The sequence below is a fragment of the Anguilla rostrata genome, chromosome 13 (assembly GCF_018555375.3).
Source record: "Anguilla rostrata isolate EN2019 chromosome 13, ASM1855537v3, whole genome shotgun sequence".
NCBI classification, from domain to species: Eukaryota; Metazoa; Chordata; class Actinopteri; order Anguilliformes; family Anguillidae; genus Anguilla; species Anguilla rostrata.
This window is the reverse complement of record NC_057945.1, coordinates 22,950,549-22,967,948: the sequence shown is the minus strand read 5'-3', so window position 1 is coordinate 22,967,948 and position 17,400 is coordinate 22,950,549. Positions and strand designations below refer to the sequence as shown.

The 17,400-nt window shown below is 41.0% G+C and overlaps 1 protein-coding gene across 1 annotated transcript; it reads left to right on the top strand.

The window, feature by feature from the left end:
* The first annotated feature begins 5,211 nt into the window (after positions 1-5,211).
* On the top strand, positions 5,212-16,158 carry shisa10.1 (shisa family member 10, tandem duplicate 1). Its single transcript, XM_064305636.1, has 5 exons — positions 5,212-5,415; positions 6,514-6,619; positions 9,812-9,942; positions 13,895-14,170; positions 14,829-16,158. The coding sequence occupies exons 1-5, from the start codon at positions 5,355-5,357 to the stop codon at positions 14,996-14,998; spliced, it is 744 nt and encodes a 247-aa protein (XP_064161706.1). The 5' UTR covers positions 5,212-5,354; the 3' UTR covers positions 14,999-16,158.
* The last annotated feature ends 1,242 nt before the right edge of the window (positions 16,159-17,400 follow it).

Below are 17,400 nucleotides of genomic sequence, written 5' to 3'. Positions count from 1 at the left end.
CAAGTACCATTCAAAGTACATTTTTATGGGTTAGTGCTGTTAGTGCTGTCCCATTGTGTTAGCTACTTCACATTAACTTTGTTCGGCGATCAATAAAGGCTAATAGCACAGTAGGCCTACCACTCAATTATTGTCACTTCTATCACCACTGTAATGAACTAAAAAAAGGCGACAAACTACCTTTTCTGTGAGAAATGCATTTTCGAGCTTGCGCATACACTGCTGGCGACTTTCTAAAGCTCCGTTTTGCCATCCCTGTCATGGCGGAATAAAAACACATTTCTGGACGGACTGTAGGAAAATGTTGAGACTCCCCATGATTGAGATGACGTCACATGTTAAAGTTAGGGTATTCCCATCAATGTTGATCAAATTGTTTCCTCCAAACTCTCGATACTTCATGATAAAAATATATCACATGTATAACTATACACTCATATACTAAATATGTAATCCAATAAACCTATATCAGTAGTTGCAGCTAAGCTTATGGAAACGCAAGAAACCACAGTATCCACTGTAGAAAAAAAAGCAAACGCAGAAGGCTTAAAAAAAACCATACTTACTCACTCAGCAGAAAACACTAACCAAATACTAATCATACACTACTGCCAAGATACAGCAGAGAACATTAATCCAAAACTAACAAAGCTATTGCCAAATAAAAGTGCTAGAAGACGAATATTTTTCCAAAACTAACAAAACGCTATTGAAGTGCTAGAAGACTAATATTTTTCCAAAACTAACAAAACGCTATTGCCAAGTAAAAGTGCTAGAAGACGAATATTTTTCCAAAACTAACAAAACGCTATTGAAGTGCTAGAAGACTAATATTTTTACAGTGACCCTTATGTAAACTGAATATAAATGGAAAATTACAGGGGGCTATAAATCCTGTAACTTGTATGCTTAAAGAAACATTACAGAATAAAGACTAATATTTGTTTAAGGGAAAGTTGGGGTAACATTCCGCAATAACGTTATCATCTAAGAAACAGAAAATCATTTTTGTGCCAAGAAGGTCAGGCCGACCCAAGAGCAGGAAATTAAAATCATTGTGGTGCCAAGAAGGACAGATGGCTGGTATTTTAAGAAATGTGTTAAGGGGAGTGTGGGGTACATTTGTGTATAAAATGAATGTAAAACTGACAATTGAGGTTCAGTTCTGCAGAGTTGATCCGGCTTTATGCACCTGTGCAAATAAAGTCTAACTTTTCTGAAGAGCTTGCTGCTGTGGTGTCTTTTCCCTCGTGAAGTAGTTTTCTACAAATTAATGATTGGACTTTGAATTCTGTCGATTCCTAGACACGACAGGACGAGGAGACCAACTTCATGCTATCGCAACTAAATGAGTTAAATATCCTAAAATACATGGATGGAAGAAAAACGCGGAATGGCGAACTATTCAAAAAAAGTTGCGACAAAATTGGAGGAACCAAGATTTATAAGAAGCCTTCGCCAGGCACACCTCGGTGAATAAATCGATTCTTTCCGAGTCATGTATATTGGGACAACGACAATAATCTCATCTTTGGCCAAATCGAGCTATTAATATAGATCGATTTCAACTGTGCATGTAAACGCACTGACTGTCTCAGGGCTTCAGATTGCACCATGGCTTTCCTTTTGGATAATGTCATACAGTTGTGTTAAGATTATTTTAAGGTTAAGGTGATCTGTCTAGTGGTACTTTCTTTTGTCACGATTACAATGACTAGAAACAATGGCAGCTTTCATCCCCCTGGACTGTGCCATTTCAGCAGTATGTCTCCTCTTCTTGCCTCTTCCACGTTCGCAGGCATTACCAGAAGAGGGATGGCACACCTTCTGACACTTGTAAACATATTTTAAGGAACAACCCTGAACATTCACTCAATCCAGCGAGAATGAACATCGCATTGTGTGAGAGCTCAAGGGTGGATTTCAGGATGGGGTTAGTGGAGACCTGATGTGTATGCTTGTGCAGCTTGTGCCGATGAAACTAATTGGATTGTGGTTTAAGTGCGCCCCCTGGTGAATATACTTAGGCCTTATTTCTACTATTTCAAAAGGAGACAATCAAGTCAGTCAAGCCAATAAAATGGGTACATCGAGTGCTAGATGATTTTTTGATTAACAAAAACACAGACATGCATTCGTTTGGGCTTGAGGCAAACAATATGGACACACCACTGTTTTTATAAAAAATGTCCTCTGGAATAGATGTCCTTACTGTTTGTCAATATTTGTGCTTTAAATGAACTGCATTTTTATATAGTGCTTTTATCCAAACAATTTACAATTTATGCCTCTCATTCACACACACACACACACACACACACACACACACACCAATGGTGAAAGGCTGCCATGCAAGGTCTTTGGGAGCAATTAGGGGTAGGTGTCTTGCTCAGGGACACATGCCCAGGGTGGGGGAATCAAACCGGCAACTCTCCGACTGCCAGACAACCGCTCTTACCTCCTGAGCTATGTCGCCCCTATGGTTGCTTTAATGGTGTTTGCAATGGTATTTGGTTTTTATAGTTTGCCAAACCAGAGGAAAACTCCTCACAATGAATGCAGAGCAGCATGAGCAATTTCAGTTTTAGATTTGCAGACAATAAATAAACTCAATTTTGGATCCACTGAACCCGGAAACTGAGGTGGACTCTGGATTTTCTGACAGGAATGACAAGAATGACCTCCCAAACTATGGCTTTGTAAATATATATTCTTCAGGTCCACCAATCTATCCCCCTTCATCAATCTTATTGGGGCAAAGACAATGAACTTAGCTTAGTATGTTGCTAACAACAAGGACATGTGAAGACGGCATGAGTTAATCCACAACAACCATAGTATGCTCTTGTTCTTAGACAATTTTTGCAAGCTTTTAATGTGCTTGTTGTGGTTTTGTGAAATCCCCGCAAACTACTGCACTTGTTTTGCCACAGATTTGATAGTGCTGATCAAATTGATGTTAATAAAGATAAAATGTATCTTCAGTAAGTTGCTACACAACTGTCAGCAAACATATGACTAGCAATAGAAATGTATAAGTGGAATTAATTTGCCTTTTGGATGTCTCTGTTAAAGATGTGATTTATATAAATAATAATAAAGGCATCATAATAATAATAAATCATTTATCTGTGAATGATCAAAACAAAAACAGGATTGCATGCTGTACCTTATTCATATTTATCATTTTGAATTGACATTCCCAATTATTTTTCATCTTTCTCATATGTTCAGAGATCATATAGGCAAAAAGACATAAAGCGAATACAAATGAATGAATGAAATATTGCATTTATGTAGCACTTTTCCAGATACACAAAGTGCTTTACAGTGATCTGGGGGAAACCTTTCTCAACCACCACCAACGTATAGCACCCACCTGGGTGATGCACAGCTGCCCTTTTGCACCAGAATGGTCACCGCACATCCACAGAAGTGGAAAGGGAGAGAATGATTTTTGACCAATTAAATCAGGGGACAATTAGGTGGCAAGGTTGAGAGAGCCAGGTTGGGAATTTAGCCTGGACACTGGGGAAGCCCCCTACTCTTTGCAATTAATGCCTTGGGATTGTTACAGTGAGTCAGGACCTCTGTTCAACATCTCCTATAAAGGATGGTGTCTCCTGTCACTGCACTGGGGATTTATTGACCAAAGGGAAGATCACCCCCTGCAGGCCCATCAACACCACTTCCAGCAGCAACTTACAATTTCCCAGGAGGTCTCCCATCCAAGCATAGGCCAAACACACACTTACTTAGCTTTAGCCATTAACCAGGAGTATGATCCAGGTTGGCATGGCTGCAGGCTATGGTGCATAACAAATAAAAACACAAAACAAGAACCAAAGTTAAACTGGTTTAGCCACTGGTAATGAAATACATTTTTGAAAAGTGTCACCAAAAGTTAAAAACAGGTCTATTTGACCCAAACCGGGCTATTATTATTATTATTATTATTATTATTATTATTATTATTATGCCTTTAAAGAATCTCTGAAACCATATGGTGTAGAGCTACCAAATTTTGGTAGATAGCTTGTAAATGTCACTCTACTGTCATCATGTCATCAAAACCCATAGACAATGACCACATGTTGGCGCTATAGCAACACATTTTATATTTTTGCCTATATCTCACAAACCGAAAGACATAGAAACATTAAAAAAACACCTCTTTTTAGACAGATTCCTGGGATAACACATTCACTGTTTACAATTTCTGCCAAATTAGATTTTTTTATTTTTTTTACAATTTAGCTATATATTGAGAAACCAATGTTTTTGAACTGCTCCTACACAGTTGGGCCAATTGAGCCTTTAATGGCTGAAGATGAAACCTTACCAAAAGTTGTTATGCTCTATAGCACCGCCTTCAGGTAAAACATGTTTTGTGCATTTTTGACCATAACTCTGACATTCTTTGGCCTAGAATGAACATGTGGTGCCTGTACATTCAGTAAAGAGAGCTGAATAAGATTGACCCAGTTGGTTAATTTCTGTAAATTTCCACAATTTAAAATATTTCATTCCACAGTCAAAATGAACTCCTTCGAGACTGGTGAGCCAATGTTCATGAAACACAGGATATCAAAAAAAAATTGGTAATTCAAAGCGATCAGCCACAACACACTTTCAAAATTTGTGGCAAATATGAGTAAAAAGAATGTGTTACCTCAGAATAACACATGCGACCTGGGCGAAACGTAAATTCCCATGTTTGTCTGAAGTCAACAAAGCATACTGATTACAAATAGTTGTGCTCTAGTGCCACCATCATAGGAAGCATGTCTTTTTCATATTTTTGGCTCTAATTCCTCAACTACTTGGTCTAAATTAAAAATTCTTCCATTCCAAGATGTATCAGAGTCAGGTGTTTTGTGTCATTCATTACATTCTGACAAATGATGCATAAGACTGTGCAGTTGTGCACTCAATGCTGCTTGGGCCCCATTAATAGCTGCTTGTGGATATTATTATTATTATCATTATTATAATAATTATTATTATTATTGCAATAATAATTCAGATTTTTCCTGTATTCCAGATGTTTTTTAAATCGGTTTGTTATTAGAACTGCGTCTGCGTATATTTCCTAGATGTATATTTGCGTATATTCGGTTACTAATTGCTGAAACACTCTGACACACTCGAATGTTAATGCTTGCAGTGTCTACACTGAAGGAATAACACATATACTGTAGCCATTTGTGTGCAGTAGCGTATTCCATCCTTGTTTGTATTATGCGCAGGACGTAGGCACAGCGGAAATCTGGTGAGATCGCTTGCACCAAGAACGATGTGGGACTTCTCATATTTCACTTGAGGGGGAAAAGCGCTTCAGCTGAAACACAGCCATGGCGTCCACATCTTACATTATTTTTGTGCTGTGTCTGACTTTCATTCCATCTGCTTTTGGTGAGTTTCTGCTCGTACGTTTATTTAGATAATTGTTAACATTATCAGAATATGTTTCTCCTGTGTGCTATGTCTTTAAGAAAGAAACTTATTAGCTTTTGTCGTATAGCTACTGTTGTAGCTAGCTAGCTGTCCGATATGTATGGAAGTTGGGCTTGCAAGTGTCTTAGCCCAGACGAACATGTCCCAAGCTTGCCCATGCTATGGAATATGTTATTCTACTTAACTACATACGCAGTGAAATCTACATATCGTGGGGGAAATAATTGTTTTTCTCTACCATCCCCTCCCAAATAGGCTATATTTAAATTATATTAATTATTAAGATAATTATCACATATGTGGTAGCTGTGCTAGCTATCTAGTAAACGGACACTTGCGTCCCTGATAGCTGTTAGTTAGCTAGATAAACAGACGTATTAAAACGCATGCACGTTTACCACTTTTATAGCAAGTGAGTTTATCTTATTTGGGGCGAAAATTTGGCCTCAATCTAATGTTGAATAGGCTAGTTATATTGTGGTATATCGTTTCCGGTCAGGGGACAACGGAGGTAAAAGGTACGTGCCGGTTCCAGTAGCTATGGCAGTTCATGAAAACAACAGGCCGTTGAAAACTGAGTACTCCAGAAACTGAGTTTATCAGTAGCTAAAAAGTCAGTGTGTTGCGGTCTTTTCAACTGCTTGCTTACTTTTTGTGTTTCCTGTATATAGCCTTTCGTTTCTTGATCACTTGCCATCCTTGTCATGATGAGCACTAAAGGTGCAAGGAGGCAATGGGAGGTTGCCTTCCTTGACATAATCAGTAGCCTACTTACTGGATGTTTTCTGCGTTAACCGTGGATGACGTTTAGCGAAAAAATTACGTGAACAGTACGTTATTTGTTTAGCCAAATTAAATGACCAGACCTAGATAAGTAGGGCCAGTCATTGCTGTACCATGATAATCATTGCTGTATTTCTTTCAGAGTTCTCTGTATTTTTACCGACACATTTCTGTACACTGATAATCATGCTCAACAACCCCCCACCTGAATTCTGAGGCCGAGCCGTCGGAAATCCTGGTTCTCAGACAAATAGTCTTTTTGTTTTATTCCAGCTGAGTGTGATTGTTCGTTCTACCAGCATTGCTGTGGCACCTGCTTTAACAGATACTGCTGCGTCGATCCTGCGAGGAGTCTCGACGAGTCCACATGCTTCATTTGGTATGTAGACCACACACACAACTTTCAGGACAAAGTAGTTGTATGTACACTTAGCCATTAAGTATTTTCATAAATCATTTTCAGTTATGAAACACAGTGTCAACAGAAGTTCCCCATTGCCATATTTATGTAGGATGTGGTTGGAATAAACACCATAAGTGATAGTTTCGTTCTGTGTAATATCCATTCTTGAACCACCATGCTTGTTTTAATTTTAAACACAGAGGGGTCTGTCCATCAAAATTCAACCACAATTTATGCTTTTTACAGACTTAGGTTTACAATTTTCCTCATATATCTAATTCCTTCTTTGTGTATTCAAATTAATAAAACTTTAGGTTACTATCGTAACCCCAGTTCTTTGAAACATCGAGTGGAGAGATCCACCTATGGGGAATGACATCCGGTCATGACTCCTCAGAAGCATCCAGTTGCAGCAAGTCTGGCTCTGACAGACAGTAGCACGTCCAATGCTACAGGAGGCACCGCCTCCTACAGCGCTACTACTCATTAGTGAACATATTCAGTTATTGTGCGTGCCAAATGTGGCAGTCTTGGTGGATCTCACCACTCAATGTTTCAGAGAACCGGGGTTACAAAAGTAATCTAAAGTTCTCTTTCATCATCTTGTGTTCGAGATCCACCTATGGGGAGATATGGACAACTCCCACATTGCCTTATGCTCACAGCTGAGAAACTGACAGGCCAGCAAGGGCAGCCTCCCCCCTTGAGGGGAGGGCATGTCTGGCACATCCCATGTAAGGAAGTACTAAACACACAGCAGGTGAGGGGAGATGCGTGAGCTTCACACAGAGCTCACCCCCAGAACTGCGTGGACTACCGGAGTCCAGGTAACATCCAAGCGGTAGCAAAGGTATGTGGAGAAGCCCAGCCTGCAGCTGAACAAATCTCCTGCAAGGAGACCCTACGGAATAGGGCCCATGATGCAGCCATGCCCCTTGTAGAATGAGCCCTCAGGTCTGAGGGGGGTGTTATCTCCTTTGAGTCACATGATATAGCAGTGGCTTCCACAAGCCAATGAGACAACCGCTGCTTAGAGATGGCTTTCCCCTTTGCAGGGTGGGCCCCAGGCGACAGCTGGTCGCACTTTCTGAAAGCCTTAGTCCTTGCCATATACGTGTGGAGAACACGCACAGGACATAGCATATGCAGCCTTTGATCCTCTTGAGAGGAGTAAGGCAGTGGATGAAAAGCGTGAGCAGGGGGGTGTATCGAAGGCGTGGGCTGCCCGATACAGAAGGGAACTAGCAAGTGAGGGCGGAAAGCTAGAGACCTACATCAGCACTGACCGAACTCTCGAACCTGCGGGCAGTTAAGTGATAGGGTTCTTGTTGTGAGATGCAAGGTTGAGGGTGTAAGCTCAGTTCGGATGATCACGAGAAGCGAATGTCAACTAATGAGTAGTAGCACTGTAGCGTCCTATATGCTCTTACAGGAGGGTGGTGCATCCTGTAGCATCGGACGCACTACTGTCTGTCATGGTGCAATTGGTGCCAGACTTGGTGCAATTGGATGTTTCTGAGGAGTCATGACCGGATGTCATTCCCCATAGGTGGATTTTGAACACGAGATGATGAAACAGAACTGAATTTTTGATGTGGTATCATGCATAGAGGGATAGAGGGGTCTAAAGACGTTCTAAAATGGCTGCCTGTTTAGGGTGTTACCACTTTATATGATTGTATGTAACGATACGAGAAATAAAATGATGCAGTGGGAAGCACTGTCACATCACAGCAAGAAGGTCCTGGGTTTGAATCCTGGCCTGGGCCTTTCTGTGTGGAGTTCATGTAAGTCTCAGCAACTGTGCAAGGACTTACCAGTTACATACTTGTGGCTGCATAAACAGTTTTTTTGTTATGTTGACCTGCCAAGTGTTTGTTTATCTTACAGTTTTCAATGGACCAAAGCAGAGAGCTAACTCTTATTGCTATTGTTTTTGGTGCTTATAAGTGCTGATTAAGCTGAGTCAATCTGTGTGTCATCTGCAATGATTTGTTATTTTTTAAATCTTTGTGCTAAAGAAACAAATGCAGTTTTATAGAATTTCCCCATACAAGGCTGGACTGTGGACTGTAGCTTGATGCTTCTCTACACTGTGCAGACGGGGGATTGAGTCCTGGCCAGGGTACTTTCTGTACTGTGATCCCATCTAGCCTATGTCTGTAGCTCTCTCTGCTTTCCCCCTGTCTGAATAAAGTGGGAGAAATACATAAGAAGGGCAGTCTGTCAGCTGTCTTTAAAAAAAAACAAAAGAAACACTTTGATTGAATAATATTTCACTGTAAATTCAATTGTAGACAGAAAAAAGTTAAGTTTCAGGAAGTTCGTAAGTCTTGCTTTTGAAGTGTTTTTTTCTCCCTTGGTTAGGCCTTTTCCTGTGTGAGCCCTGCAAACGGTATTGCAGTTTCTAGTAATCTGTTTCACATGGTCTCAAAACAAATTTCGTAACAAGCTTGATTTAGTTGCAAAAATATGTTTGCTGTCTGTGCAATCTGAATGACAGTACATTTGATTTATATCCTTTTTTTCTTACATCTCTGTCATACCCTATGGGCCTCTATATAATGTTTTTACTTGGTTGTACTCGTTATGTCTTTTCTACTTAGCCAATACTGCCACATTAGAATGTCTGGATTTGTGGCGGGACTCTGTTAGGGCATGGATTTGGTAGGCTGGCATGACAGGAAGTCAGTTTATTTTGTTCCCTCTACATTTTTCCACAGGTATAGTTTTATTTGGCCTTCTGAAGTACCACTATCTAAACAAACCTGGGAGAGCAGGCATGAAAACACCAAAAAACACTAACTAGCCACTGCAATGACGAAGTTGAAGAAGCACAAGTGCAGTGAAGCGAAATAACAGCCCAACAGGGCTCATTCAAGAACCAGAGCTAAATTTGGAATTTGCTATTCCTTGATGACGTCAGCAGAAAAACAGAGATAAAAATTTTAAAAAATATAAAATAAAAACAGATATCAAATATAACAATGGATGTGAGTGGGCGGGGTTACGGACAGAAGAGGAGACTTCTTTGATTGTAAACACAAGGCCCATAGCAAAGCCAAAAATCCTGCGTAGTATGCCTTTCATCCTCTTTTTAGGCTCATTGTTGCCATGGATTACATTTAAAAATATTCTTCATTAATATTAGCTGTTTTTTTCCTCCAGGAGATCAGAAGGCAGCAACATTGTTACCATTACGAGCACTATTGTGAGCTTCGTCATCTTCATCATCCTCATAATTTCCTGCTGTGTCTGTCCCTGCTGTTGTCTGTACAAGATTTGCCGAAAGCCAACACGTGAGTCCCAACTGTTCAAGATTTGTAACTGATTTAGCACGATGTGGTCTAAAACTTGCATAATTATGTGACTTCTTGGCTAAAAAACTTTAAAGGATGATGCATACAATATGACATGTTACTATGATGTCTGTGAATGAACAGGAAACCCATTTTAAATGTATAATACAAAACCCTTACACCAAGGATACGAATACGAGTACTGATAATTGTCTTTCCACCTGAGAGTGTTGATTGATGAATCCTATTGTTTGGCCAGAGATTCCAGTCACCTGCCATCTCTGTCCCAGGTCTAAACCAGTCCTTTATTACTGGGGAAGAATTAAAATCCCCAGTACTGCTGGCCTCCAGATCCAGACTTGAGTATCCCTGCTGTACATGTTGCCTTGCTGGAAAACTGTACTGAATGCATTGTGGCAGTATAGTGCTGCACAGTTCATTAGTGCCATTCAGCAGACGTTCGTGCCCGGAGTGACTTAAAGTTCAAAGACCAGGGATCAAAGTGCTGTAAGTCCCTAGAAGGGGACAGTACAGTCCACAGAGACAGCAAGTGCAAGTGCTGACTAGGAGTATGTATATATTAGCAATAGATGGTGTAAAGAAAAAAGTATATTCCAATCAGTCAATACTGAACAATTTAGCTATAAATCTATCCAGCATTATTTCAGTTATATAAGAAAAGACACCTGGAAATACAAGTGGGAATTGGTGTCATTCTCTATCAGGGTTTTGCACCTGTGGTTCTGGTGAGTCGCAAAGTCTGCTGGTTTTTGATTTCACCTTATCAGCAACCAGCTCCATGGGCTGTGGGCTGCAGCATTAAAAGAAGCAGAATAGCAAAACCGCATGTTTCAGTGGAGCTACACTCTCCCAAATTGAATCACGCATGAATACGGCTGCAGATAGCACATCGTTAATTGGATATGTTCAGCCCCACGTTGGGTGCCAATATTTTAAAAAAATAATAAAAAGGAATACATCAATCAGATGCCAATTCAGACCCAGGACCCAGGCCCAACCTGGTCAGATGCCGTGATAAATGTGATAAGTGAAGTGCTGATTACGAACAATAAATGGCAGACCATGGTTGCAGACCTCTGCTCTCTATCTTCAATGTGGTAGTAATTGATTGGCTAGTAGCTCTATTTGAGTATGTGTGTGGACCGTGGTTATTACCATAAAACTAAAATGAAAACTGTGAAAAAACCTCATCGTAAACTGAAACAACACTTTTGAAAAATCTAAAACGAAATGGAAGTGAACAAATCCTTGTTGAACACTACTGCACTAGATGGTGTCACTGTGATGATGCCCTATAGATAAACAAATTGGTCCGCTATAATGGTGGGAGCGTCGTGGGCACGCATTGGCGAGTGAGGAAATACCTTATTCCAGACTCGGTGGAGTTTATTTGGCCCCTGTTCCAGCGGGCTCTGTGATATTGCAGCAAAGCCAACTCACTGTGCTTGCATAACAGCAGATGTTTTATGTATGAGATGGGGTAACAGTTATGCCATGACTTACTTGATGCTACTTTCTCTTTTAATTATTTTTTGGTCAGAAAGAAAAATGTTAAAATAGGCACATAGAGCCTTAAAGAAGTTTGCCTGTGTCGGTTTATTTCAGACAGCCACATACATGCCAGAATTTTGTATCTGAGATAAGAGATGGCTGTGCAGGTTCACGGATTGACCAATGAGTAAAATAAGTTGTGTCATGTGATAACAGTCGAGTCAGTGTGGAAAGTGCCATATACTACAAGGGTATGCATTTATTTTATTATTTTTTTACATTGGAAGTCATGTTTTGTGTATCAGCCACAAACTAAAACAGATCCACCTGCTTGAGGGATCTAGTCAGATTGAACTTCTGCTTTTAGGAAGTACTGTGGGTTTAACCTGTGACCTATTGCTCTTTCGTTTTCCCAAACCACAAAGCACATGATGCTGAGTCTGACGCACAATACCGTGCTATAATCCGAAAGTATCTTTTTTCATGCATTCCATTCTGTACAATGACAAGGCTGACTGAAGTACAAACACCTTAACATCAGCATGCTCTCACAAAAGTATTGATATCCTATATTGATGACCTCACTATGATAAGCATTACATACAGAAATAATGCATGGAAGGTTTAGTAGGGGCTAGTTTTGTGTTCAGTATTTTTAAACAAACACCAGTATTTTTCAGCTAAAACCCAAAAACATGAATTCAGTGCACTCGTTCCTAAGTAAAACATGAAGGCTGAACACTTACTAAATAGCCAGTCAATTGCGCATTAAGCTCTAAAAAAAACAGTTCTCTTGACACTAACATCCCCACAATGTATCCTTGAACAGGCATGTAGTGAAGAGTCTTATCACTTCCCCTAGCTCCCCTCCTAGCAATGTTGCTACCATGTGAGCAGGGCTTCCTGGCAGCACTAATCATGATTTGGATTGCGCAAATGGAAAGCAGACACTGGCCTGCCCATCCTGTCTGACTCACAGTTTCCAAGACAACCACAAAGGAGGGGGAGGGGAGGGGCGAGCAGACAAAGGTCTGTCATACAGAAAGTGGTCGCATACTTGCATTTGGTAACTTCCTGCCGCAACCTGCACACAAATTACAGCAAGGCCTTGCCTCGGGTAGAGGCAAGCTTCAGCCGCTCTAGAGAATGACAGAGCTTGTAAACAGAACTGGGTTTGTGTTCCAGAGTAGTTCATTTCAGGAAAGGCCAGGACCAAAACGCTTTTAATAGCAATTAAAAATTCTGTGCCTAACTAGATGCAGGAAATTGTGAGGAAAAATACACCGTACATTTAGTATTACATATAAATATATTATCTACTTCCTAATGACTACAATTTCTACTTTGGTCCTTTAGACAGCCCTAAAACAAAAGATAAAAACAGGCATGCACACAAACAAAAAAGTAAGAGAAGCATCTACTTGTGTATCTACTTTTATAAAACTTTATTTCAGTTTTCTGGTCTAGGTTGGCAACCAACAGCCCAATTCAGGCTATTAAGCATACATTAAACCAAAATCTTACAGTGACTCCTGTAATTTGATATTTGACAGGAAGTGTTCCCACCCCATGAGCTGTAGACACAGGAATGTGGTTGCTGTTTGCAAGAAGTGATAGTTTTTAGTATGGTTCAGTTACTGTATTTTTGCCCTCTCTTTGTCCTATAAATTCCTGCTAGACGCTAAATGGTGCTTCGAAGGATCCGTGAAAATTGATGTTGGGTACCGTACCAGGAGAAACTCTAATTTGATGGCACTATTAATGACTTATAACAGGGGATAGTCAATTAAATCAAGCCTCTGAAGCCAGTCATACTGCTGGTTTTCATTCTTCTCCTCTGATTAGGAACTGAATTGGCTCCAGTGCACCAGGTGAGTGGGATTTCTGGCCAGTCAGTGACAATCAATCAGTCAGGAAAAGAAAACCAGCAGTATGCCTGGCGTTAAGGGCCAGATTGGGGTATCTAGGTCCTATAGCATGAGCAGCAAGAACTGTACCTCGGTGTAGCAAAGTAAGAGCATTCTATAGTTGTCTGACTGCATTCTTTAAGATACTGTCCAAGGACACCAGTGTGTTGCTATGCTCCATGTTCAGCAATGTGTGCGAGCATACCCCCATGAATTTGGCTCAGTTTGGATATTTTTTTGTTAATTTGTCTTCTAAAGGTGAATTATGTGCAATGAGAGTTAAAGCATCCTATTCTTTATGTGCACTAAATTGGTTTCCACAAAAAAATGAGGCTTCATATGCTGCTAATTTGAAGTCTCAGCTGAAAATTCAGCTTCAGTGAAGATTAATTTAGTTATTGTTGATTGTATTTCTGTTTTTCTTTTGTCCACATATTTCATTTTTAGTGTATTTTTCATTCTAATATAAAGCACATTGAGTTGCTTGTTTCCTTGTATGAAAGGTCCTCTACAAATAGTTTGTTATTCCACAGCTGTGATAGCGACTACCACCACCACAGTGGTACAGTCGGCCTACCCCCCGCCACCTTCTGCCTCCCAGCCCTACCAGGGCGCCCAGTACCCGGGGTACCAGCCTGTGCCTGTGCAGCCGGGGTATGGAGGTCAGCCCGCTGCACCATACCAGGGCCAGCCCTTCTCACCAGGGTACCAGGGCCAGCCCACCGCACCATACCAGGGCCAGGCCTTCCCACCAGGATACCAGGGCCAGGTCTCTGGACCTCCCCCGCCCTACCAAGAGGCCGGGGCAGGTAAGAGCAACACAGCGCTCTCTCCCTAACTGCCTCACTGCGTCCTGGTCCTTCTTACCAGTTGGGAGTCCCGGCAGCTGCATGCTGCGAGAATGTGCTCATCCAAAAACGTGAAGGGGAGGGAGAACATGCAACGGCAGGGGTGTGTGCAGGTTTTTGTTTCCACCAATTACCCGCTGGTTTAAGTAACTAATTAGCCACATGCTTTACTGTTGGTTCACTTGTAGACTGAATCAGAGTGAAGTGTTACATATGGGGACAAAACGATCTTCAGTTGTCTTGTATCAGCCATAAGTCAAGAAATTGACCTTTAAATGTCAAATTGTGTAAATGAATGGGCTAATTTAATAATCAGTAGAAGTTGCCCTGAAATCCAGAAACAGCCCTCTTTGTTCACTCCTGTGTTAAGGAATAAGGGAGAACTCTTCTGGAGGGTCGTCAGCGATAACATCAGAAATGAGCACAGTACAACTGCAAAAAAACAACAAAAATCTGTCCACAATCTTGTTGTCTTGCTTCTTGATATCACTGTGGTAGACTGCAAGTAATGTTTTCAGCATTAACGTTTGGATTTATTGATCGGAACTGCTGAAGCATATGGTTATTGGCCATGGCCAGTACTGTCGTGTTTACATTGACTCATCCTTTACTGTTTTAGGTTATCCTCCAGTCCAGGCACCCTACAGCCAGGCTGGGTACAGTCCAGGACAGATGGCCTATCCTCTGCAACCCCCAACACAGCCAGGCTACCCTCCCCAGCCTGATCAGAGCGTCGCCCAGCCTGCATACAACCCAGCCTTCGTGGAGCCCCCGAAGACTGGCTACTGACCACAGACATGCCTGCCACTGCATATTCCAAACACTTCAACGATCCATCCTGGTCAGCGTTTCCCCTCATCTCAAAATGTTCTGGTGTTCAATCTGGTTTCATGGCCCAAAGTCGAGCATCTTTCATATGCAAACTCATTTATATAATGCCACTTTTTTTTTTACCATTCATGAAAATTCATTTGAATTGCATTCTAATTAATTCTGAAGACCATCATTTTTCCTTTATCAACTTTAACAAACGGAACCTTTTTTAAATTTCATTTTTGTGCCCTCTTTGTTAACTAACCTCAAAAGGGAAAATGTCTAACAAGCCACGTTGTTGATAAATATAACTTTAGTTTGTCTAGTTTAAGTACAGTGGCGTGGATGAGTGAAACATGTAAAGAGTAACTATAAAGTGTAAAGGAAATGAAGTCCTCTGTAAAGTGGGAATTAATCATAGACATTGTTAGTATAATTTCAAGTATGTTGTGCTTGCAACCAGTCTGTGAATAGATTAGGCATTGGAAATGACTTGACAAGAACTGCGTTTTGCTTGTGTGAACTGATGCTCAGCTGTGCCATAGTTAGCCGTCTGATGACAGAAGTGCGGAGCCTTGCCTTATAGGATCCACTTTCTGTTCTGTTGATTCAGGGTTTTTTTTTTCTTTTTAAATGACATAGCTTATGAATGTTGACCTTTAGTGTTACAATGTAAAACCTGTTTTTATTTGTCCTGTTTCGAAAATTGTGAAAAAAAAACCTCCAGAATATGCCTTGCTGTTTTTATCTAGATGCATGGTTACACTGGTGTCAAAACAGGGAATTCAGCAAACATTTGGCCCTGGAAGACCAAACAGAAACCGTCTGCCTTTATTACACATTGGATTGGTTTGCACTCATCATGTATATATACACACCGGGTGTGACTTTGCTCACAATTTAGCCTTAAAAAACCTATACTTGCCATAATGGAGTCCCATGATGGCACTTCAGTTTTCTGCATTTCTGTCCTGCTTAAAGGAGTAGGTTTCAGTGATTTCACTTCCATTGTCTGTTTGTGGTAATACTTTGAACAAAGGCTGTACAAATTAAAATACAGTTCAGCAGCCACTGTTTTTTAATGTTACAAAACTGTGTTTATGTTTGTTCAAATAAAGCTTGTTTTTTCAGTTAAATGATCATTTATTTACATTGCTTCATACATCTGTCATGGATACCTTTTCTTTAGTCACTGGTTTCCATGTCAACATAGGGTATATTTATTCTGTAACAGGAAATTCTTGCTTGGGGGGGGGGGGGGGGGAGAAATTTATATAATTTTACCTTGGTAAAATGCTTAGTAATTCAGGGAACAGGCAATGTGATACCTGAAGCTCAAGTTAATCACCTGGGTTTGGAAGCAAAAATGACTCTGGAGGTAGCCCCACCCAGGTCATTACTGCATCATCCCCGTAGGGCTTGTTACACAATTTCAAACAAGCATATATAAACAGTGTAGGTATAAATCTGTGTGCTTAATGGAAAATTCCAGGCAGAACACTTGCGTCATTGGTAAACGTGTAGCAGCAATGAGCCATGTGTTCCAGGCTTTATGTGTGTGATGCGCAATATATTTTACTTCAGTGCTATTCACAATATTCTTCACTTGCTATCCTGTCGGGCTTCTTCTGGATCTGCTCCAGCATGTTATTTTCCCATGTTACCCAGGACACACTGGCATTAGCTAGCTAGCTAGTAGTACTTAGCTAAAAGCAGAGTTGTGGCCATGCCCCAATCCCCTGTGAAGCCACGCTGTTACATTCTGGACTATTGAGGCTGCTAGCATGTCAAAAATCTGTATGTCCTCTTGATGAATGATTTCACTGCTTTGATTAGTGGGGATACAAAGCGAAACCCCTGACTTGTCCCTATGGGGCCATAAAACCTGATACTTATAGCGAGTGCTATAGCGAGTTGAAGAGAGACACGTATTGAACTGCACTGCACCTGCTGTGGCAATATCACCGTACGATATCACCACGTCATCGACAGAATTATTTTCACTGCGAAAAAATGGAAAAGTGACACGCCCAGAGGAAGGTGCCCAGGAGACATCCTTATCAGATGCCCGAACCACCTCAACTGACTCCTTTCAATGCAGGGGAGCAGTGGCTGTACTTTGAGGTCCTCCCGGACAGCTGAGCTCCTCACCTATCAAGGAGAGAAAGCCCTGCCACCCTACGGAGAAACTCCATTTTGGCCGCTTGTATTCGCAGTCTTTCAGTCACAACCCATAGCTCGTGGCCATGGGTGAGAGTGGAGACGAAGATCGACTGGTAAATTGAGAACTTTGCCTTTTGGTGCAGCTGCTCCTTCACCACCACAGTCCGATACAATGCCCGCATTACTGCAGCCGCTGCAACTAGACGGGAGTTGAT